The sequence below is a fragment of the Lissotriton vulgaris genome, chromosome 7, assembly GCF_964263255.1.
Source record: "Lissotriton vulgaris chromosome 7, aLisVul1.2, whole genome shotgun sequence".
NCBI classification, from domain to species: domain Eukaryota; kingdom Metazoa; phylum Chordata; class Amphibia; order Caudata; family Salamandridae; genus Lissotriton; species Lissotriton vulgaris.
This window is the reverse complement of record NC_141695.1, coordinates 1,636,020,242-1,636,045,347: the sequence shown is the minus strand read 5'-3', so window position 1 is coordinate 1,636,045,347 and position 25,106 is coordinate 1,636,020,242. Positions and strand designations below refer to the sequence as shown.

The window sequence follows — 25,106 nt, the reverse complement described above, 5'->3', positions numbered from 1 at the left end:
GAGGTGCGCTGGGAACTATCTGCACCAGAGGCGGAATTTGTTGCGGGGGCAATGGGGGTGCAGGTTGTGGGGCCACATTAAATGGGGGCAGGTTATCTAAAAATTCTCTGAAAAGGGGTCTTCCTCATTTTGGCCCGTTTTCTCCATTTGTGATACAAAACTTTTCTCGTCTTTCATCTTAAATTCCCTAACTTTTAGTTCTAAATTTTCCTGTTTTATCTTAGCATTGTATTCGGCTACTTTAGCTTGTGCTAACATTTTCATATCTGTTTTCCCTTTTTCAGCATTTGTTTTATTCTCATAATAACAAGACAGTGTTAACAATTCTGATGGACTCGATGCTGTCCACGTACTTTCAGATGTCTTTTTATGTAGGTATCGTGACGATATATATATATGTTCAAAGTACATAGATTTGGAATTAGGAATAGTAAATCTATATTTCCTCCATTTGCACTTACCTTTCGATATTTTGCCCAAGATATTCTTGTATGCTGATATTGTCAAGATGGTGGTAATTTGCGATTTCTTAAGTCCAATTTGCACTTTTTCTGTGCTTCTCACATTGCATTTAAGGAATCGCAATTTGCAATTCCTTAAATGCAATTGCAAAATAGGGAATCACAAAATTTGCGATCCCTTATTTTGCGAGGGGTGTTTTGTGTCATACATTGGACACTGCTGATTTGCGAATTTCGGCATTTGGGTTAGCAAAATTGCCTTCATACATATGGCCCTAGATTACAAGGTCCTTCTTAATTTCGATCGAGTCAGTTACTGCCCTTATTGAAATTACAAGATCAGTGGGAAAATTGAAGATGTTTTTTTGTTTCACCTAGAGATTCCGGTTGCTAAAAACAGCAGAATTCTCTGGTGAAACTCAAGGAAAAACTGAGGGATTACCATAGGGATTGTTAGTGAGTTTCTATAGTACTTCTCATTTCTAATGGGACCCTCTAGGCCACACTTGTAATCCTCCTATAACTCCGTCCACCTCCGTGGGTCACCGGTACCCCCGGAATCTCTAACTCCAGTGTGCAGAGTTGCTGGGTGTGATATTGGGGCACCCAGAGTGAGGCCCTAACTGATGTTGTTTCTTGAAAACCTCAACAGAATACATCTGCTTCTTGATCAAACAGCAAAGCAGGTGACCAGGAGACCATCAACAAATGCAAAACTAGGGTATTTCACAAACTTTTTAATGGACTTGTATTTTCACAGTAGAATCAAGTTAAATCAGTTTTGTTAAACGAGGTGGAGCCTGACTAAGAAAAGGGCGGCCATCTACAGGTAAATATAACAGAAGGAAATGTGTAATGTCGTAAGTTCATGAATGGGGTTCCTATATGTCTATTCACATATGTTATTTCGTAGATCTTGTTAGTTTTAGATATATTCAAGGTTGGAAGATCAGACTGGTTTAAAATATAAAAGTTGGAGTATGTTATCAATGTTAATATACCACATTCCTACCATCTGCATGGTTTCATGCTGGCAGTTCAGGGATACAAAGTTGATGACGACCTCTCTGGCCTGAGTCACACTGATCAGGTATCTATTTGCTTGTCTGTATAATGATGGGTCTGTTGAGCGGCGGTTCTTCGTGAGGGCGAGGGGGCTTCGCCCCCCTTGCATGCTGCAGCAGCACTAAACGTGAATATTGAAATGGCAATGAAATTCTTTAATTCCCATTTTATTTTTCACGTTTAGCGTGCAGCAACCTACAGCCAGGATAGATGGGGGCATGTCCTCCTCTGCCCGCGATTGGCCACATAGAGGACTGGAGAAGCAAGATGGACCCTTCCAAAGTATGCATGTCAGTTTGACCGGGTCTCTTGAGCCAGCTAAAGCGACATGTACACTTGGCAGCTCTCCACTCAGCCGTCTTAGACAGCTTGGTGGAAACCAAGCACAGGCCTAAAGGGCCCGAAGGAACGTCCAGCCAGGACGCTCCATCCAATCCTGGAGCTGCATTCTCATGCTGGTGAGAGTAGCGCCAGAATTGGTTGGTGGAATTTCTTAGAGGCTGGAGCCTGTGGAGCCAACCAATTAGGCACAAAGGAGTATGTTGGTCATGCAGCTGGTAAGGTTAGTGGCTTTTAAAAAAATTATTTGCCACTCACCATGATTGCATGAATGTACCCACCTGGCACTTAGTTGCCCAGCCGCCCGCCTCACCGGTGAATATGTGTGCCAGCCCCACCTGGGTCTGTTCAGTGCAGTGGTTAATGTTGCTCTGTCTGAACTTGCATGGAGTCTTGGCTCCTTGTGTCTTGAGTGAGTGGGCAGCAGAACCTTTCATTTATCTCGTCATTATAGGATTTGTGACCTATAAATCCAAGGTGTCGTCATCCATCAAAAAACAGCTTCCTTTCTCTCTTTGTCACTGCTTTCCTTCCTTTCGCTTCCTCTTTCTTTCCCCCTTTTCTGCCTTTCTCTCACTTGCTCTGCGTCAAAGTCTGATGATGAAAAATAAGTTCTAGTCCCCAAAAACAAGTGCCGGTGGTGACCTCCTGAACCTCTTAAGCCCTGAACCTTCCAGTTTAACAAGCTTTTCATCAACAAAATGTTTTATTTTCCAGACTTTTGATGCCTACTGGTACGTTCGATAAAATCAACATAAACCCGCCCTGCAACACACTTTACAGGGGTTGAGCTGAACCTAAATCAGGGGCGGCTCCTCCGTTGAAGCGGAGGAGCGGCCCCCCACTTAAATCCCCTCCCAAAGCCCCTGAGATGAAAAATAAAATGGTAATATATTAGCATTTTACTTTCAACCCCGGTAGTGACCAGAGCATCAGGACAGGGCGGGCTGTTGCTGAAGTGACAGGAGCAGGAAGGAGGGTGGGCTGGCCATGCACTTTTTCAAACTGCGCATGTCCCTTTTATCCGGCCGACTTGCACAATTTGAAACTTCTAACCCAGCTGTATTAAGACAGCTGGGTTAGAATAAGTGCAGGCCTCCAGGGCACTGTGGAGCGCCGAGTGAGGCCGCTCCCACCAATCCTGGCGCTTCACTAACAGCATGAGAGCAGCACCGGGATTGGTTAAAGAACTTCCAGCATCCAGTTTTTGCGTGCATCGGACAAAGAAGAGGTACAGAACCGAGGACGTGATAACGTTGGTCTTTTTAGTTTAATTTTGCAAGCACGCCCGCCGGCCAGCCCCCTCTCCCGGTAGATGCCAACCACCACTGACCTAAATCAGTTCACTAATCAAAAAACACTAATTCGCCGATCCAGACACAACCCTTTCCTCTTACAAACTCACTCAAATATTTTCTTTTCAGTTGTTTGCATATTGCTCCCCTCCCCCGCACACCGTAACCGTTTGTTTAGTTGTCACACAAACCCATGTGCTGTTTAAACACAATTTACGAAGGCATGCGTGCAAAAATGAAACTGAGGGTGCTAGGAAAATAAACAGAGGAACATGATGGCTTAAACAGCCTAATGGGTTTATGCAGCTCGCCTGCAACAAGAAGGCACACAAAGCCCAACCACAGAAAACAATGCCTGGAATTGTGCTTGTGGAGACCAGCTCAGCTGCTGCTCTTGCCAGTAATTTTCTAAACAGATTTAACATTCCTCTGCTTCCATCACTTGAGCAGTCTCAAAAGCCTGACGATTTTCCTGCATCGCATCAACTTCGAGAAGAATGTACCCCGCTTAACCCTGCCAAGTATGTAACTTCCGACCGCAGAGTGGGGCGTATACTCTTCTGACGGAGAGCGGTGGTTCAACCACCCACTCTGTGGAGGCGATGAAGGTCTGGGACTCTGAAAAGGGGAAACACTGGAAGTCTGGGACTCAGAGGTCTGTGCTGTAGTGAAAGCCCCAGACACATCTCAAGAAGGAAGAAGTTAAAAATGGACGCTTCCAATGGTCAACAGGGCATTTGGAAATCAGTCATGAGTTTAAATGCCAATCTCAAGATGGCGTCCAGTTAGCTTCCCATCTCTTTTGAGCATCAAAATGTACTAACACTGGTGCCCACCTTGTGTTGTCAGGCTGAGCACAGAACAATCAGAAGTTTGATTTTCAGCTCCTAAATTCAACCCACTATTATGATTGCCTTTTGCTGGGTTTGATTAGCTCTGAATTCTCACACGTTAGCCAAGGATTGTGTTGATATTTATAGCACTATCCTGAGTTTGGGGATAGATTCTGGCTTTATAAATATACCCAATAAAATAAATAATGAAAAATAATCCATACTTTAATGCTTTTGTCTTTGCATGATTTCCTCAATATGACTCTGTTTTCTGTAACAACGCCTTGTGTTCACTAGTCAGCCACCCTTAAAAACCATCAATTACCCTCACAAACACAAATACAACCAGATATTTACAGCAGCATATTAACCACTGAGAATCCAACTCAAATGACCAGAAATAGACAATGTTTGGAGACAAAGCATGACAGTAAGCAAACTCGGACAGCGCTGTGAGGGCATACTAATGGCAATATAGTGCTACACAAATGTTAGCGACATAATAGAACGTAATATGCAAAAATAGTTATAGAACTGCAAACCTTGTAAAGAACTTGCCCACATGTCTTAACGAATATTTGACATCTTTCTTCTGAAATCTAATCAATGTCTGTTGTGGTCAGAACATCATTTTTCAGGCAGTGTGATGGCCATTCCAAATCAGATAAATTGAAAATAGGACCAGGCTACCTACCTTCTAGGTCATCGGAAGATGCCGAGTGGCTGTCGGAAAGGTGAAGCGTAGGACTCCCCGGGCACTCGCTGGTAGCAGACAGGCTGTGCGGTATCACTAGATCTAGCATTTCCTTACACCTGCAGGAAGGAAAACAAACAGATAATGTATTCAGCCATTATGCATGATTACTAATCACTGCATTGTTTCTGCGAATATGAATATTAAAAAGGATTACCTAAACGCTTCCTTCCTGTGAATTTCAACATTACACAATGTGCTAAAGTTCTGATGTTAGCAATTCTTTGAATAAAAATGAACCACAGAGTTCCTTGGAGATTGCACCAGTTTGATTAAAGTTTTCAATTTGTGTTTTTGCCTTCAGATGATTCAACTTGAATACCTTGTGACTGCCACGCCAATGGTGCACATCCACAATCCATATTCTTAAGTAAAATGTATATTATAGAGTATTTATGAGAACTCTTTTACATACTCCTACACAGGCACAGCCCATGCAGGTAAGAGCGGTGCGGCGGGGGTGTCAACAGACGAGGGACACTTAAATTATAAAAAATATATATATATAAAAAAAAATATATATATAGCAGCGTGATCAAGGGCTGTTCGCTGGAAACGCGTCGCTGGTTCTGTTTTAAATCTTTCAATAAATACCATCTTGCTGAATTGGCTGGTCCGGTCCTCTTCCTTGTTGGCGTGGAGGCGGTGTCTGCGAACGCAGAGCAGGCTGGGGAGGAACCCTTTGTTTATATATATATATATATATATATATATATATATATATATATATATATATATATACACACATTTACCTTGAGCTCGCCGCATTGCTGAGTCGGTGATGCAGCGAGCGCAAGGTAAGTGGTTTTCGCTTTTTTTAAATTTAAGTTTTCCTCGTCGGCGTCTGTTGACAACCCCTCCCCCCCCCCCCCCCCCCCCTGCCCCACCGCTCTTACCTGCATGGGCCGCTCCTGCTCCTACATGCCTATTTGAATCAGACCCAAAATGTCCAACTTCATATTAATTAATTAAAGTGTTGTTTCTAAAAGATTTGCATTGAGCATGAATATCCCCTGAATACTTCTATTTTATTTCAATTTTTGCGGTAATTCATAAAGGCGTGTATGTTTATGTTTTGTATTGGAATTTATACTCCACAAATGTAGCAAGGAAGCAACAGAGTCCTGTACATCTGTCTACAAGACTGTGTACAAGTGGGAATTACACAAATACATTTAGGTGCATGGAGATTCATTTGTTTTCCCAGAATCACCTCCTCATGCAAGCGTACTTAAAAGAGGAATTCAGGACATACTCCAAAATGCCTTTGTGAATGGGCCCCTATGTGTGCACTCATTCAATAACAGAATGTTGTCCTGCAACTCACATTTCTATTTACCTTCCTCTTAAGATTGATGTATAACAACAAACAGCCACTGGCGTATATGAATAAAATAGGCAGAAAGCCTCACATTAGATCACATTTCTGTAATATACCCTCTGGTGCATATTTATAAGGATAATGCAAGTCACAGAGGTGATGTTTATACTGATTGTTAAATATAATGTTCAGGTTAGGCCTGAAGACAGCTTCGGCTGTCCTTTTCAGCCTCATGTAATCCAAATAAAATGTATAAATAAAAAATGCATACAGATGGAGGGGCTTTGGGTAAGCCCTCTTCATCCATTGGTTTATTGAAGTGTCTTTCACGTTTTGGTTTCACCTATCACAGTATACAGCATGAGGCAATGGATCAGCCCACTTTGGACATGTGCTCTCGTGCACTGGGAGTGATGGTATTTTGCCAGATTAGATGTGGGCATTCTTCTAAAATGAACTCAGCTGCAGGGCCAGGGCTCATGGATCACTACTTTACATTACCAATAACTTCTCACTTTCCATTCTTCATAAATGTTTATTCTTTCAGTCATCCTTGTGTCTATAAACTATGTCTTCAGGTTACAGTATTTCAAAGCCAATAATGCCCTTCCTTAGCACTAATAAGAGTCATATGTTTCGGTGATGTGCATACAAACTTAAGACAAAAGGACTATATGTTTGTGGGCAGTGCACCTGCCTGCCAGGAAGTACCTGTGATATTCGATTAAAATTATATGCAGATTTTTTTTACATGTAAAACTCTTAATACAAGCATATGGACGCTCATTCAGGTTGTGGCATGTTTTTTGTCTTCTTCTTTCTATATTGGGGCACACGTTTGCAATGATAAATACATATTACACCAGCTTGCCAAGGCCAGCTACAGGTTATAGATAGGTTACACATACAGGTTTTTATAAATTTCAACATTTTGTATAATTAAATTGCCACTTATGTCTGATTCATCCTCACTCCTGGTAATTATTGGATGTAATGTCTACTGTGCAGCAACACTACTTCATAAAATGTTCGATGTTAACCAAAAAAAGAATTTAGGGCAATCTCTCATGTATGTGGTGTTTCAAAGGCTATACCCTAACAAGCATTTGCAATGCAATAGGTCTCAGATTTACGCGAGACCTATTGCATTGCTAACGGTAGGCATCACGGACCATGGGCGGGAGTGGGCGGGCGGCAGTGGAAGGCACAGACAACGGGAGGGAGGGCGGGCAGGGGACGGGGGAGAAGGCACGGACAACGGGAGGGCGAGCTGGGAGGTGAGAAGGCACGGACAATAGGATGGAGGGCTGGGGGGAGAAGGCATGGACAGCGGGCAGGCGGGAGGAGAAGGCAAGGACAACGGGAGGGAGGGAGGGAGGGCTGGGAGAAGAAGGTATGGCAAATGCTCATTTCCCTACTTTTTTCTCGTTTTTTTGTGCACACTCATATTCACATTCTAGTTATTTAACCTTCAGGTAACCCTTTGTGAGTATTATATAGTGGAGTGGTACCGTGGATAGTTATAATTCCTCCAAGAGAGACCTTGTTGTGAGATAATATAACTTCTACAAGTGTGACACTTCAGACTATTTCAGGCCACACAAAGCTATAATAATGTCATCAGATTTTAGTCTTAATCATTTTCAGTAAGTAAACATGTTTGTTGTGCTCATCTCGAAATTAGAAAGACAACACCACCATGAGGTTGACTGTCAATAGAGCAGGTGCTGACAATTAAGTGCTGAGCACCGGAATCCACGGGCACAAATTAAGCACTGGATTAATAAAAATAATGACAACAGTGTACACTTTCAATACATGTCATTCAGTAAAACTTTTGGCAAAAACAAATATAGTCCAGAATGTGCAACGGAACCTGTCCCATTATTATTTCAAAAGACAAAAATTGGCACATAATATATCCACGTTACATGGTTGTCACTACTACATTAACATAAAAAACTGCATTAAAATCCAAAAAATATCATTTGTACTGTACATAATTGCTATTCTGACATGAACCATAAAACACTATGAAAACATACTACGATCCAATTAAAAACCAATATGCATTAGAATTCATCAAATATTAAAGAAGAATCAATGTTATCCTAAACTACAAATAAAAAACAGAGTGCATCAAAGTGCCTAGCGCTTGTATAAAATGTGTGATCGTTATTATCAAAAAAAGCATCCTCATAGACTACCAAAGAAAAACAATCATCAAAGAACCTCAGTACTGAAGGACTGTATATTTCAAGAGACATAGGGGACTTTGTACCCTATTCAAACAGAGTACAAAAGTAGTATATAAAAGTGCCAGGTGCATTTAAATAAAAAGTTATCAAAGTGCTAAGAGATTGAATAGAATGTGTTTCAATTGGTGTCAAAACAAGCACCTTCATAGACTGCCAACACAACACAATTACCAAAAGCCGTAGGACTAAAGGATTGTATATCTTAGCATACATAGGGTGGTTTACAACCTGTTCAAACAGGGTCAATAGTATGATGTAAGAGTGCCAAGTGCATTATGATAAAAATGTAGATTGTAGGGGTGGGTTTCACTCTACTCAAACGAGGGCGGGGAAATAGTGTATAGAAAGGTATTGTGCTTGTTGTATGGATATAAACGTTCTTTCAACTGTAATCAGAGAGTTTGAAACGTAATCAATAGAATTAAAGCTACTGATATGATAACATGAGACCCTGCCCACATTGAGGGAGAAGAATAATTTTCAATCCACTCAAGCAAGACAGGAAGATTGTATCAAAGTATCAAGTGCTTATGGCAAAGATGTAAACCTATATATAAGTGCTGATCAGGAACCAAAACCCTTTTGCACTGGTCAATGCTTGATTTGATCAATTTTACCATACTGACATCCATCACGCGGAAGTAGACCACACGTTAACAATTGCAGATTTCCTTTGCAGCAGGTCGCTAAGAGAAAAGATGTATTTTCAGCGTCTGGCATTTTATCCACTATTGAATTACACATCAGATCGAAGAGCAGCTAATGTAGATCATCTTATCGACCAATGATCTTTCAAGAGCATGAAACGTGGAGGAAGATCCCTGGGTGTATAGTGCCGTAGACATTGGAACACACTCAGCCCTAACTTGGGGTCTGAACAGAGCCACAAGTGAATCGAGAAACTTTTGAAAACTGAGCTATTCAGAGTTACTCTCAAATGAGCTCCGTTCATAACAGGGGCCAGGACTAAGGAATATTGGGCGCCGATACTCACCCACCTATCTGGCCTGTTACCGTCCACATTCTGCCCCTGTCCTTGTATTTTTGTCTGCACTCTGAGTGCTCTGAAGTAACCGAAAGGAAACGCGTATCGCTTTACAAAACCACTAATTAAATAAATAAAGGCAGGGCTTTAAGTGGGCCGGGTCTCAAGGGGTCTGAGTACCAGCAGTTTTTTAAATGGGGCCTCGAAACGGGTCTCTATCGGTCTCTGTTTTGAGCCCTGGCACAGGCGGTCTGGTTCTTTTCCGGACTGCAGTGACTGCGGTCACTGCAGTCCGGTAAAAAGTGCCAGGGCGCAAAACAACTTGAGAGAGACCCGTTTCGAGACAGCAAGCAAGCACATCAATGTGCGCTGCTCATTTCTCACTAGCAGAGAAGTTACGGCATGAAGTCATGCCAGGTGAGCGTTGTGTGGGGGAAGGGAAATCCTTTAAAGAGTCATTTTCTTTCTGGATGTCCCTCTCTTTCTGAAACGCAAGAGCAGCAACATTGTCGAGGTGTCACCAGGGCTTTTAATTGGAAGCTTTTTCAATATTATATGAATCAAGCCATAGTTGCAGCTTATTTATCTTATGCAATTAATAACCATTGACAAAGCCAATAGTCCTGACTTGTTGTAGGTATGATGTTACTTGTTATATCGTATTTATTTATTTTATTGCACAGTTACTTAAAACCATCTGCAATATAACTTACATGCGGTTTTAAAAACAAATTGATACAATTGTTTTAAAAATACATACTTATACAATAAAAAAACATTGGGTTTACTTGCAACCGTGTAAATACTAAGTAAGATGATATATTATATACATTTAAAAAAATCTGCGAATGATTGTCAGTTCATCGTCGGTTCGGCCTTGTTGGAAAATACTTGTTATATCATTTATCTGGATGCAATGACAGAAACAGCAAAATACAAGTCTTTGCTAAACATAGATTTTTAGCGTAAGTGTTTTAAAGCCACGCCCCTAATTACACTGACAACGCCCCTTTGAGAGACCCCCCAGTTTTTTCATCCCACTTAAAGCCTTGAATAAAGGTTATTAATAGCAATAGTTTGGCCAACAGAGGATTTGCGTTTGCAATCAAGCCTGGATCCCATATGAAACGATGCCTCGAAAAGACAGCATGCAGGTTGCCCAACTGCACAAAGTCTCGACAGCCGGAAACAGTCAGACACCAGACCCAACCATAATCCATACAATCGGTCAGGTTTAGATCTCGGCATATGGTTTGTTAAAAAGGTGGCTCTATTTCAAGGCGAATGCGAGAAGACAAATCCACAAAAAGTCATTTTCCCTGCATCCCGGTGAAGCAGCGTGCTCGGTTTGTTAGGCCTGTCGTCACTCACAAGCCCCCAGGGGCCGCGGCAATTACGGAAACCCGTGACTGAGCTCCCAGGGACCCCGTTCCAGCATGGCGTCAGAGAGCGGAACCCGGGAGGTGACAGCTGGGGGATGGCGGGCACGAGGGGCGCGCTCGAGGGGCTTCAAAGTCTGTGAATGGATCAAAAGCATATGGCGCGGGCCCTGGGCCGGGCTCTGCTGCCCACCTTTCTGTCTACCACCACCAGGGTCATTGTTCTGCGAGGCCGGCAGCGACCCATTCACGCGCGATAAGCGATCTGACCGTACTTAGGGGAGCACAAGGTAGCAGATGGGGACCACGTGACCTACAGTTTGATTAGGAAGCACAATTTTAAACTTTAAAAAAGTATTCTGCATCCACACAGTTAAACACCGATGCAGTTTTTAATCGCTATTGTGCAATGAGAAACAGTGGTAAGAATAGTTTATTTTGTATGTGTGTGCGTGTGTGTTTTTTTTGCCTTTTTATATAGCTTGAACTCGACGCGCAGGTATCTGAGCGCTTTACATGAGCATCAGTGAGGTGCCTGGAGAATGTGTGACGTCACTGCATACATTCAGCAAACTTTTATTTATGTGGCTAACATAGTACATTGCAGGTAATCTCACACATCTCCATATGTGCTCTAACTTCCTTTACATTAGTAATGAATTGAGTTGCCTCCTTTTAAAAGCATCAAGCCTGCTCAGTACCCGTCTGGTAACTGATGTATCCAGACCCAGTAAGAATGACCAGCTATGTTTACAAGTGATCACAAATATGTTTGTTAAAGGTTCCTGCTCAGGCCAGAATGGCCCCCTGTGTTCATGTCATGGGTTCGTTCAGAACAGTGTTGGATCTGGAGTCTTGAGTCTGTGGTGGGGAAAGGGAGAGTAGTTCAAAATTTAAGGCAGGCGTAGAATTCTTCCTAGAACCTGTGTCCGGCCTTGGTGGGGGAGATCAAGGATAGGTTACTCTCACCATATGCTTAAGAGGGGGTTGTATATGTTGTATGCAACTAACAAACATGAGAAGAACTGCTATTAGCTCGCATAATCTTCCCAGCATATGCTGAATTAAAAACTCATTGCCAAATTCTCAAAAGAGGCAGGAGGGGAAAATGTTCATTATGGGCATGAACCCAAATGGGAAAAGTTGCATTAAGTGATTGAGCTCAAATGGGAAAAGGTTGCATTATTTGCGTGAAACGAAATGGGCAAAGTTGCATTAAGTGTGTGAGCGCAAATGGAAAAAGTTGCATTAATTGCAAAAGCCCAAATGGGAAAAGCGAACGGTCTGCATGAGCCCAAATTAAATCTACACATATCCATAATGGGCTGTGGGTGTGTAACCCACACATGCCAAGTGTCAAACTGTGCAATTGGGGGTGGTGCAAAAAGTGAAGCAGATTAGGAGGAGAAGCAAAAATGTGTGCCATGTGCACAGCTCAATTCCTTGCACAATTCCTGCTGGGTGCACCGCAATGCCCACTCTGGTGGTGGGGAGGGGGTGGGGGGGGGGGGGGGGGGATGGCATACCCCGGATTCCACTGCACATGATTTACACGTGCAGTGGAAGACTGTAGTATATATTGGCATCCAAAATATGGGTAGATCTTTAGTCAAGGCAAGAAATGCTTCATTCAATTATAAAATATAACCTCAAAATAAAACAATAACTCAGGTACAAGTAAAAAAAGCATGGAGTTGTGAAGGCGCACCTCAGATTTTCAAAATGATCAACCCCGCAAGACACGTTTTCTGTCTAAACAGCATTTTCAGGAATGTAATGCTGGTCTATATCTCTTAAAAAAATATTTTCTAAGTATACGGAATTGCAAACTTTTTTTTTGCATAAAACAATACATTTTACACAAACCCCATAAAATTAAATAACGAAAGTTCAGATCACTCGTCACATGGGCATAAACAAATTGACTCATTACCCCATACTGCCCCTAACGGAAAACACAAAAGGTGTTGAATAGTGCCAGCTCTGAACCTAGACAAAAGTGATCTTTCCCGAGAACTAGGAGTAAACAGTAGGCACAATTCTACTCTGCTGCAAGATTGAATCATGGCGACTGCCTTAGGGTAGGCTTGGCGAGCTCAATAATCCCCATTTGAACGCCTATGTTCCATGTATGGTGTCTTGAGTCAAGTGTTGACTCTTTTCTTTCATTTCAAAAGGGTTAGTAAATCAAATGGCCCAACTTCTCCATTACTGTTTTCATATCAACGATTTATGGTTTCTTCAGGTAATTATCACTTTTAAAACAATGGAGCATAATATTTCAGTTCTGAGTGGCATTAAGATTATTCCATAGTGATACCCTCAGTAAAAGGAGAACAAGTTTTACTGCGTCAATATAAGTTAAGCATAACTCCTCATGACAAATTACATTAGAAAAACTCAAGAGTAAATAAACTAAACCTCAGCAAATATTTCTCCTTATATTGGAGACTCAAACTATTACTATGCCCCATTCCCCTGCACCATACATGACAAATGAACGTGTTGTTTTTATAAATGATGAGGAGTGGGGCAACTAGTTTACTGCCTATGTTAGTGACTGACAAGGTTAGATAAGACGCCTACAGACTGACTAAATGCAGGGGCGGCTCCTCCATGTGGGCGGAGGAGCGTCGCCCCACTGCTTTTTCGCAGTGCGAGAAGCAGAAACATAAAATGGTATTATGAATACCATTTTCTGTGTTTCTGCTTCTCGCACTGCGAGAAAGCAGAAGGGTCTGGTTGGGTGCGGGTGGGTGGGTGGTCCTGCTGCAGGACAGGGGAGGAGTGGCTTGCCAACTGTTGTGGGTGCTGACTGTTTGGACGACCCCAGGGCCGACCAAACCAGTCATAAGCACTCTCCGTTTTCTCCATGTAGGCTGCATGCAGCCTGCATGGAGAAAATGGCCTCCCCATAGACGCCTGTGTGGTTGGCGTCCCAGCCAATCACAACTCTGCCATTGCAGCCTTGTGATTGGCTTAGGGTAGGAGAGGGAGACAGCCTGCTTACTGGGACTCGGAAAGACACGACGCGTACCTGACCGGACAGGCGAGGTAATTTTTTTTTTAATTAACATTCCCACCCCCTCACCTGCAAGTCATGCTGGCCGCGACTGACTAAACGTATTATGACGCATTGTGAAATATGATGCCCACGTACCACAGATGTCAAAATAACTCCAATTTAGGCAAATGCAGACTTTTCTCAAGCACTTTGTTGTTCACAGAAATGATATGGGATGGAAATGGTATCCTGGAGCTGTTTGAGTTGCATGAAATAATGTACGATTTAGTTAAATTTGTCCTAAGATCTAAATCCTCCATAAAAAGTAACAAAGGCAGCGACTAGATTTTGAAACTATTAAGAGTGTGAGCCAAAAAGATGGCGTCTTAAGCATATAAATGTGCTGGAATCAATTTAGTGCCTATCTTTGGTCATCTTGCCCCAAACTAATCAAAACAGAATTAAGATAATTTATGTATAAAATAAGCAATAAAGGGTCATGGAAGCAGCCTTGATAAACGCTCTGATCAAGTTTCAATGAACTTGTGCATTCCCCGCTGCCCCCGAATCTAAGCTTAGCGGGTAAGTTGGAATGCACAACAGCTAAAAAATGTACTACAGGGGTGTCAATTCCCAAGAGGACTAAAAACTGCCACAGCTTAGATCGGTTGACCCTATCAAAGGCACTGGAAAGATCCATTAATATTGGGTCCCTTAAAGGTCAATATCACTGCCATGGGTGATGTAGGTGTAAGGGACTGAACCCCCACTGTCACTGTAGCCAGGTTGCTGATGGGAACACATTTACATTAGAGCACAAGGGTTATGCCTGCTGTTTTAATATATACAGAGGATAGGGGTAAAACGTTTGGCGCACTGATGTGCTTGTCACCTTGCCCTCAACCAGGAAGTAAGATCCAGTTGTGTCCCAGGAGCTACCAGCTCAGAATATGCAGAGGTAAATAACTCAAGGGATGCTTTGCTTAATTTGAGCTGGTGGTTTCCGGGGCTCGCGCCAGCACTTAATTGTCAACACGGCCCTTATGACAGCTGCCACATGATGACGCTGTTTGTCTAATTTAAAGATGAGCAGAACAACAGTTGTTTATTATTTCAATATGCATTCAAAACAACTGTACCGACCACTAAACCATTCCTATTACTTAAGGGCCCTTGAACACTCTGAATTGTTACACTTGTAGCAGTGTGATGGTTAGCAGTTGTGTTGATGCTGCGATGGGCAGCACTGGCAGTGTGTGGTGCAAGCTGCGGTGATCTCCTGAGAAAAGGATGGCACTTACTTACATACAAATTAAGCACAGAAGGGGTGTTTTTCACTTTGCAAATGTGGGGCCTTTGAGGGACTCTGGCCCAGTCGTCTGGGTATTAGTGTGATCTTAGCTTTAAATTTCATAGAGACTTTCTCAATGCTACTTTAGTCTGTGGTGTTTAATCAATATTCAATATAATCTTTTCTACATGCACAAGTGTATTCTTATTACATCAACGGGTCTGTAGTATCTAAATCTATATATTTTTGCTGAAGCAAATGTCTCAGCAATTTTTATTTTAATCTTTGTGATTTTTTTTTCATTGTATGAGCTGTCCTGTATATGAAAGGATATGAATGAACACTGGCGTATCGGAGCATACATCCCATGGATGGTATCTGCTTAGATTTAGCAAAAGAGTGAAGAGTGGGGAGAGGATGTGGCCTAACGGCTAGAGCGGCTGTCCTTGAAGCTGAGGAGATGGTTTCGAGTCTCGGCAGGGACGCTCAACAACCTGTGATTGTGGGCAAATCACTCTCTCTCCCTGTGCCTAACAAAAAAAATCAATGTGCCCGTCTGTAACGCAACTGGTGTTCATGCACTCTGATACCTTTGGGTCAAGTTTGCGCTCTATAAAACTTCCCAAAAAAGGTAAAGAAGTAAATCAAAGAGATAGAGTTTGCCCCACTGAACAGGTTAGCCAGTTTTAGGAGGATCTGTGGGTTAAAGTGTGGTCATGAGTGGTCATGGAGGTCTTGGGAATTGTTGGGGGGAGTGGGACGGAACATTAGTTAAGCCCTTCAGTTATATCACAACCTAAGGTTTCGACACACAATCTCGGTTGCATGCTACGCTCTACCATTCCTATGTGACTCTTAGAGTTTATCCATTTGTATCCCTTCCCTATGTAAATAGAGATAACTCTAATCACTAGTATATGCAATAGACCTTTGTACTCGCTACCGTTCCTATGTGACTCTTAGAGTTTATCCCTTTTCTGTATATCTTCCTTGTGTGACTCTACAACTTGTACATTTGCATTTTTTTCTGCTTGTATCTCTTCCTTGTGCGACTTTACCACTTGTTCATTTGCATTTTTTTTTCTGTTTGTATCTTTTATGTAACTCATGTAATCCTAAATTCTTATGTATCGCAACTGGTTCTTATGTAAAGCGCTCTGACACCTTCAGGTAATGTTCGTACTATATAAAATTGCATTAAATAAAATAAATAAAAATAAAATAAATAAAAACTCACTTCAATGCAGTCACTACATCAAGAGTCACGTCACAGGAAATATTGTTACTTCCAACTTCAACTGCAAAATTGAAATATTTTAGCTAAAAATAAATACATCTATATGTCCCCCTCTTCTGGAATATATATATATATATATAAATATATATATATATATATATACAGCGAGGATTCCTGGCAATCTTCACAGGAAAAGACGAGCCACACCAGGTTGGATTGCATAAGAAATCTTGCGGGTTTATTTAACAAGCAGCAGCAAAAAGACGCGTTTCGATCTCGGCTGAGATCTTGGTCACATATATATATATATATATATTTGTGTAAATCAAAAATATTGAACCCTGGATATTGTGACCCTAGCTAATCAACAAGGAGATGCACACAAGTTCCACATATCTTATAAATATACCAGGAAGAATTAACCCCTTTTAAGTATACCATAAAGAGCAGGATCAAGGTAAGTTTAGTGCAAGCACCGTAGCCACAGTCTGGTAGGGATCAGCTGGCACAAGTATCAACCTGCAGAACCCAATCCCCATGATATACTTTAGAACTGAGCCCCCCTTCCTAGGCATGGAATGTACCACCCATACTCAATAAACCACTTTATAAATGAGCATTTTTAAAGAAAATTTTGGCTATGCTAGTGCTTAATGGCTCTGGCATGCGAGTAAATGCATCAAGACACACGTGCAAGCATGGCCAGCAATCTAGGTAAAAAGAGGGAGAAAGCAACAAAACACATGGACTCCAATGGAGTGCTCAATAACAAAAAAAATAGCTCCCTCCAGTATGCAGGGGAAGAATACAAATCATCCACTCAAAACACTCTGAGGACGTCAATTCGTGTTCCTCTTTGAAATATTGCTACGGGAGGGATGGTGTATTCTGGGTGGGATGGTCGAAAATTGTATTGAACAAATCAGGGTGCTGTTTTTTTAACTATTTACTGTAAAGACTCCTGTTTCTTGAATGTGGTTTTGTGATGAATGTTTGTATTGTTTGCTTTTATGATTTATTTAAATCGAATAAAGCTTGTTTGACGGACTATTTTCCTCTTTCTATTTGCCTCTACTAGAAACACAACACAATTACGGCCTAATTAAAACTGGACTGTAATATTGTGATTCCTCCATCAATTACAATTTCTTAAGTGGTGCAATGTTCACTGTACCCAGCAATTACTGTGTGTGATAAAGTTTGCACCATCTGTTTAATTTTGGTTGTCTGATGCTGTTGAAAGATAGCAGGGTGAAAAATGCCCGGTATTCACGCAGATTTTGGTGCGGTAAGCACTGAAATCTGCAAATTATTACCCCAAAAATAATAATAGGTGCAATTCATCACGCTTGATGAATTCCAAACCCCAGGTTGTGGGATTTTATTGGACGCATTAAGCTCTGACTATCCCTTCAGGGCACTAATAAATCGAGCCCTCGGCATCTATCATCTCTATAGGTACGTGGCTACACTCAACTCATGACAGAAACCACTCTTCTAAATTATATAACGATAAAATCACACATATTGGTATCATCAACATGTTTTCAAATCACAATTCGCTCCTCTTTCTGCCGCGGTCAACAACTACACATTTTTTAGGGGTCATATGCACATCTAGTTTTCTTTCTACCCAATAGTGTGAATGAAGGCGAAAGCATGAATCTACATGCACTGACCAGATCATTTTAAGGGCATTCCCTTAATATAAACATATCCATGTGAGGTGCAAACCAGGGGGCTTATTTATTTACAGGCCCATTGCTTCGCCCGTGCGTCACTTTCAATGACGCACCGGCAGCGCAATGGGCTTCCCCATAGTTACAAGGCCATATATAATCACCATGCGTGACTTTTCATGGCCTTGTAAATGTGTTTCCCTTTCACACATAACTCTGCGTGAAAGGGGCATTCCATGGGGGTTGCTGTGGGTGTTCTCACGCAACACGCATGGAACTTGATGCGTTCCTAAATTTACAACATTTTGTAAACCTAGGACTGCGTCAGAATCCTAGGCCTCCCCAGGGGAGGTATTAGGAGCCACAGCAAGGAGAAACTTTTATTTTTCCTAGTTTTTTCCTCGTTCTATGCGTGCCCCATTCTGCAGCAAGTATATCAAGAGGAAAATGCCTTTAATGATAATTTTTATACAGGAAGGTGATCATCCCATCAGCGCAGGCACCCCTGCAAAATGGTAGAAGGGGGTCTGCGCTGGCGCAAGGCTGCGGTTTGTGCGCCAGCGCAAGGGAGAAAGACAGGAATGAGCCATATCTTGTAGATACAGCGCATTCCTACCCTTTTAGTTTGACGCATGGCAGCGCACCAGGAAGGCTTGCTGCGCGTCAAAATATTGCGCATGAGACCCCAGGTATTTTGCTTGACTCCAAGATATACATCACTAGACCAGAATCATAGAAGGAGAAGCAAAAGGCTATCTGGGGTTTTCCTGTGAGGCAAAGGGCACTGACTCAGTCTGCACAGGGGCAGTCAAATGAGTGGAACCTGTTTCCCAAACAGCACCTGGCATTCTGGCATGCTCTTGAAAATGAGGTTGGAAGCAGTGTCAGCTGTTTTCAGTGACAAGAGCAGGGATTCAGGGCCCGATGTAGGTGCCCTAATACCGGTCGGAAACGGCCAAATTCGTCTGTTTCCGACCGGTATTACGGTTTCCAGATGTAGAGCATGCATTTACAGAATCGGTATTTTACCGCTTCTGTATTTACCGATTCGGTAAAATTACCGAATCGGTAAATACAGACTCTGTAAAATACCGATTTTTCAAATGCAGATGTAGCTGGCACATGTCAGAGTGCCACAGGGCTTTAAGAATCGGTATTTTACCACCCAATCCTATTGGTGGTGTCACATGGCACACCAGTGCCATGTGACACACAGACATGCTCTTAGGGCATGTCTGTGTGCCACATGGCACACGTGCCTGAATTCAGGGTGCTAGAGGGTGTCAAAGTGACACCCCCTGCACCCTTGCAAAACTCGGTATTTACCGAATCGGTAAATACCGATTCTGTAATGACCATTGATTCCTATGGGCATCCCATAGGAATCAATGTGCTTTACCGATTCGGTATTTACAGAATCGGTGAATACCGAATCTTAACTATTCGGTATTTACCGATTCTGAAATACCTACATTTCCCCCCTTCTAATTTACCACTTCTTAAATACCGAATCGGTATGATTCGGTATTTTAGAAGTGGTAATTTAGAATTACCTACATCGGGCCCTCAGTTATTTAACCCGAACAGGTGCGGTCTTGGGCCATATGAAGAGATCACCAAGTTTCTTTATTAGAACAACCATTGGAAAAACCAATACAAAATTCGGCTTGCATTTTGAGTTTTGAGTGAAATATTTTAAAAACACTGCTGCAGTCAAATAACAAACAACTGCTTCCTATGTACAGTACCTCTATAATAAATAATTCAATAGACAATGATTAAGTGTACTTCAGAATGTTAAAAAGACCCTCATGCCATCCAAAGTGAAATGATATACCAAACAGCCAATAGCATGAGGGGATAGGCATAAATGCTCTTTTGGGAGGGGCCAAAGCCACACTATGTATATTTTTAAAAATTGTTAAAAATAGGTCTTCAGACATCTGCTGTGTAAAGCCAGACCTAAAAATAATAAACTGCATAGAAATTCCCTCTGTCAGGAAAAGTGCACTTTAAATTGGTTAAAAAAACTGTGAAACAAACATTTTTGTTTTATTCTTGTTTTTGTGGCTGCAAAAATATTCTCAGGGTGACACATTTCTTGTTTGTTATTAGTCTTGAATTAGTGGCATTCAGTTATTGTTTGGTCCTCAATTTTCACACCATGGAATTAAGTGCAAGGAAATGCTATTACATTTTGTCCATTATTGTTGATTAAAATGTGCACACCATGGGCCAGATTCACAGAACTAACTTAAGACAAAATCCTAAACTTACTACCATTCTCATTTGGTATTCACAGAAGGCACTTACTGATTGATGAGTAAGTGCCCCCTGTGAATACCAAAATAAGTAAGTGCCTTCTGTGAATACCAAAATGAATAAGGGCCTTCTGTGAATACCAAAAGGTTGTAAGTTTAGGATTTTGTCTTAAGTTAGTTCTGTGAATCGGGCCCATAGAGTATAATTCAAACTGCTTATTAAAATGTTTGTCATTTGCCATTTTACATCAACTCTGCTCCATCTTGGTTCTCCTTTCCTTTCAATTTGCGGTTATGGAAAAAGTACAGTGTATAAATAAGTTATCATGCGATCATTTAATGTACTGGTGGGCACAGTTGTTTCCATTTTGCACTGCAAACAACCAACTCAGCTGTATTCAATATAACAACTTTGGAAGGATGAAAGGCTCGACTGGCCACACAAGAACTCGAAGCAGTGACCTGCAGATCCCACACACTCCAGCATCAACCACTAAACTCACCGAGCCACCCAGTCGGCTCTATGTTGCAAGAAATACATCAGATATATGTATTATTTATGGTACCAAAAAAGTTTAAATCAACTGTGGAATTACAAGAGAAATTAATTGATCACAGGCCTGTGAAATTATGTCATGGTTAAGCCAAGGACACAAGTCAAAATATGTTACACTGTTGGGAATAAGGAACACTTTTTTATGGTAGCTAAAACGTTCTTCTTTTTATACAGAGAAGCTCGAGGTGGTTGTTTGAAACATATGCAGAGAGGCTTCACAGCCCAGTTTTCTCCACCGTCCATGTCTGATGTGTTGTATTTTTTGTGTTCTAAAGATGGAGGAAATTTAATATGCCTAATACACAGTTCATTTCATGCACACTGTATATCACGACTACATCTTGACCTGTTACATCATGTCATAGTGTGATCTTGCTTGCTGCTTTGGTACCGATAGGGGTTTTTAAATCAATGGAAAGGAACCCAAGAGAGCATGGTGCAAGGACGGAATAGGAGAGAGGGAATCCACTGACAGGAAAGGATGCAGCACATGGAAACTAAGGAAGGATACGTCGTAGCCTGGCACCATCACCCACTTCTCGGCAAAGTCAGAGCCAACCTCCTAGAGCACCAGTTTGCATACTGCGTCCAATATCTGATTTGGTTACACCAAGATGGCGGCAACACCCTGCCCACCAGCATAATTGACATCCATCCTACATCACTAAACAGCATCCTCCACACAGCTGCAATTCTCACCAGTAGAGTGGATGTGCCCTGCTTGCCAGCATCCCAAATATCCTCTTTTCAGCACCAAGGAGCCTCCTTCAAACAGCAAGAAGCCGCATCAAGAGAGTGGCAAAGCTGCCCTCACCGGCATCTCTGGCACCCACCTTACGCCACTAAAATGTATCTTCCACACAGTGACAAACCACATCAACAGAGTGGCAAAGCGGTGCTTGCCAGCATCCCAGACATCCACCCTACACCACAAAAGACAATTCACCACATTGTGACAAACCTCATCAAGAGAGGGGCAAAGCTGTGCTCGCCGGCATCCCAGGTATCCCCCTTACACCACTAAAGACCATCCTCCACACTGTTACAAACCTCATCAAGGGAGTGGCAAAGATGTCCTCGCCGGCATCCCAGACATCCACCCTACACCACTAAAGACAATTCTCTACATTGTGACAAACCTCATTAAGAGAGTGGGAAAGCCGTGCTCGCCGGCATCCCAGACAACCCCCTTACACCACTAAACACCATCCTCCACACAGTAACAAACAACATCAAGAGAGTGTCAAAGCCGTGCTCGCTGGCATCCCAGGTATCCCCCTTACACCACTAAAGACCATCCTCCACACTGTTACTAACCTCATCAAGAGATTGGCAAAGCTGTGCTCGCCGGCATCCCAGACATCCCTGTTGCACCACTAAAGACCATCCTCCACACAGTGACAAACCACATCAAGAGAGTGGCAAAGCTGTGGTCGCTGGCATCCCAGGTATCCCCCTTACACCACTAAAGACCATCCTCCACACTGTTACAAACCTCATCAAGAGGGTGGCAAAGCTGTCCTCGCCGGCATCCCAGACATCCACCCTACACCACTAAAGACAATTCTCTACATTGTGACAAACCTCATCAAGAGAGTGGGCAAGCTGTGCTCGCCGGCATCCCAGACATCCACCCTACACCACTAAAGACAATTCTTTACATTGTGACAAACCTCATCAAGAGAGTGGGAAAGCTGTGCTCGCCGGCATCCCAGACATCCCTGTTGCACCACTAAAGACCAACCTCCACACAGTGGCAAACCACATCAAGAGAGGGGCAAAGCCATGGTCGCCTACATCCCAGGCATCCCCCTTATACCACTAAAGACCATCCTCCACACTGTTGCAAACCTCATCAAGAGAGTGGCAAAGCTGTGCTCACCGGCATCCCAGGCATCCCCCTTACACCACTAAAGACCAACCTCCACACAGTGACAAACTACACCAAGAGAGGGGCAAAGCCATGGTCGCCTACATCCCAGGCATCCACCTTACACCACTAAAGACCATCCTCCACACAGTGACAAACCACACCAAGAGAGGGGCAAAGCCATGGTCGCCTACATCCCAGGCATCCACCTTACACCACTAAAGACCATCCTCCACTCTGTTACAAAACTCATCAAGAGTGGCAAAGCTGTGCTCGCCGGCTTCCCAGGCATCTACTTTACACCACTAAGAGCCTCCTCCACCCAGCGACAAACCTCATCAAGAGAAAAGCAAAGCGATGCTCTCCGGCATCCCAGGCATCGCCTTTACACCACTAAAGAGCATCCTCCACACAGTGACAAACCACATCAAGAGAGTGGGAAAACCGTGGTCCCCGACATCCCAAGCATCCCCCTTACACCACTAAAAACCATCCTCCACACTGTGACAAACCTCATCAAGAGAGTGGCAAAGCAATGGTCGCCGGCATCCCAGACATCCACCTTACACCACCGAAGAGTATCCTCCACACAGCGACAAACCTCATCAAGAGACAGGCAGCGCAGTGCTCGACGGCATCCCAGGCACCCACCTTACTCCACTAAACAGTATCCTACACACAGTGACAAACTACATCAAGAGTGTGTCAAAGCCAAACTCGCCGGAATCCCAGACATCAATCTTACACCACTTAAAAGTATCCTCCACATGGTGACATAACACATCAAGAGAAAAGGAAATCAGTGTTCGCCGGCATCCCAGGCACCTCCCTTAAAACACTAAAGAGCATCCTCCACACAAGAAATCACATCAAGAGTGTGTCAAACCAGTGCTCGCCGGTATCCCAGGCATCTACCTTACACCACTAAAGAGCATCCTCCACACAGCGACAAACCTCTTCAAGAGAAAGGCAAATCGGTGCTCGCTGGCATCCCCTTTAAACCACTAAAGAGCATCCTCCACACAGCGACAAACCACATCAAGAGTGTATCAAAGCCGTGCTCGCCGGCATCCCAGACATTAACCTTACACCACTAAAGAACATCCTCCACACAGCGACAAACCACATCAAGGGGTGTCAAAGCTGTGCTCATCGGCATCCCACCTCCATATTTCATCGCTGAAGACCATCCTCCACAGTGGCAAACTACATCAAGAGAGTGGCAAAGCCATGCCTGCCGGCATCCCAGACATCCACCCTACACCACTAAAGAGCATCCTCCACACAGCGACAAACCACATAAAGAGGGTGTCAAAGCTGTGCTCATGACCATCCCACCTCCACATTACATCTCTAAAGAGCATACTCCACACAGTATCAAGCCATAAGAAGAGTCTGAGAAAATACAAACAGACCTCCCACAATACTGTCACTATACTGCATCGAAATTAAAACAATGTAAATGAGAAGAGTATTAAGCCTGTCACAATTAGTGTGTAATACAAATCTCTTATTATATGGATAATTAGTAAGCGTTTGCACGTAGATCAGAAAAATCTTTACAATAACATAGTAAATTATGTAAGAATTCCATTTTATGTTGATTGGGTCCATTAGTTTCTTATCACTCATATTCCTCCCCTGACGCCCCCCCCCCGCGCCCAATTCTAGTGCTGAAAGAATGACACATTGTGCAGAAAATACGTATTTAAAATTTAGCAACCTATATAACAGAAGGGCACCCAGTTACAAATACATTTTCCTGCAGATAAGTCAGTAAAAAGCCATAGGAGCTGGACGGATACTGTCTATTTGAATCTGAAGATACTTAGAAGTTGCTGATTGATGACATTGGGTTGGAAATATCACCTTCCTCTCCTTCTTATGTGCAGATTCTGCCATATGCAAAGACTGTCCTTTAGGGCAAAAGGTAGCTCTTTTAGCCAAAATGGTTGTTTTTATTTCATTATCTCTTTCTGTTGTTCTCTCTCAGTCAAGTCCCAGTCAAGCAATTGCAACACTGTTTTCTTCCCCTCTGTTAATCTTAATAATTGCCTAGTAGTGACTTAGACACCTGTGAACTTTTCAAACCCAGACAACGATTGTCCATAGATCCATACCTTTTGGGATATGAAACAGTGGCTCAATTATTTACGACTATGTATGTCTTACATCCAAACCATCAACGGTAAGCATCATGAGATCCTGGTGTTGACCCCTGTTCTTCTTCCTGGGATGAGGGGTTTCTGGTCAAGGGCCCTCATTGGTCATGAAGCTACATATCAAATGCGTGGACACGCGTGATAACTACTGATGGCGGAAGGTGTTGTGTGGAACTGAAGACAAACCTAGTGATACGCTTATTTCTGGGGCATCAATGAATTTGGAGCTTTTAGGTCATGCTTATTATTGTTTACCGTACTTGATTGGCTGAGAGTCAAAAAGTATGTTTGCAAGGCTATATGTGATGTGCCGAGTTTGCTAGAAAGTATGAGTTTGGACTGGATCAAGACACATT

The 25,106-nt window shown here is 42.7% G+C and overlaps 1 protein-coding gene across 2 annotated transcripts in view; it reads right to left on the bottom strand.

The window, feature by feature from the left end:
- The window catches only part of EYA2 (EYA transcriptional coactivator and phosphatase 2), a 284,272-nt gene that overhangs the window by 168,338 nt on the left and 90,828 nt on the right, over window positions 1-25,106 (bottom strand). For both annotated transcript variants that reach the window (XM_086932597.1, XM_086932598.1), the window contains exon 2: window positions 4,688-4,806. In XM_086932597.1, the coding sequence (XP_086788723.1) occupies window positions 4,688-4,796 (109 nt within the window). In that variant the 5' untranslated portion in view covers window positions 4,797-4,806. The remainder of the gene's footprint in view (window positions 1-4,687; window positions 4,807-25,106) is intronic.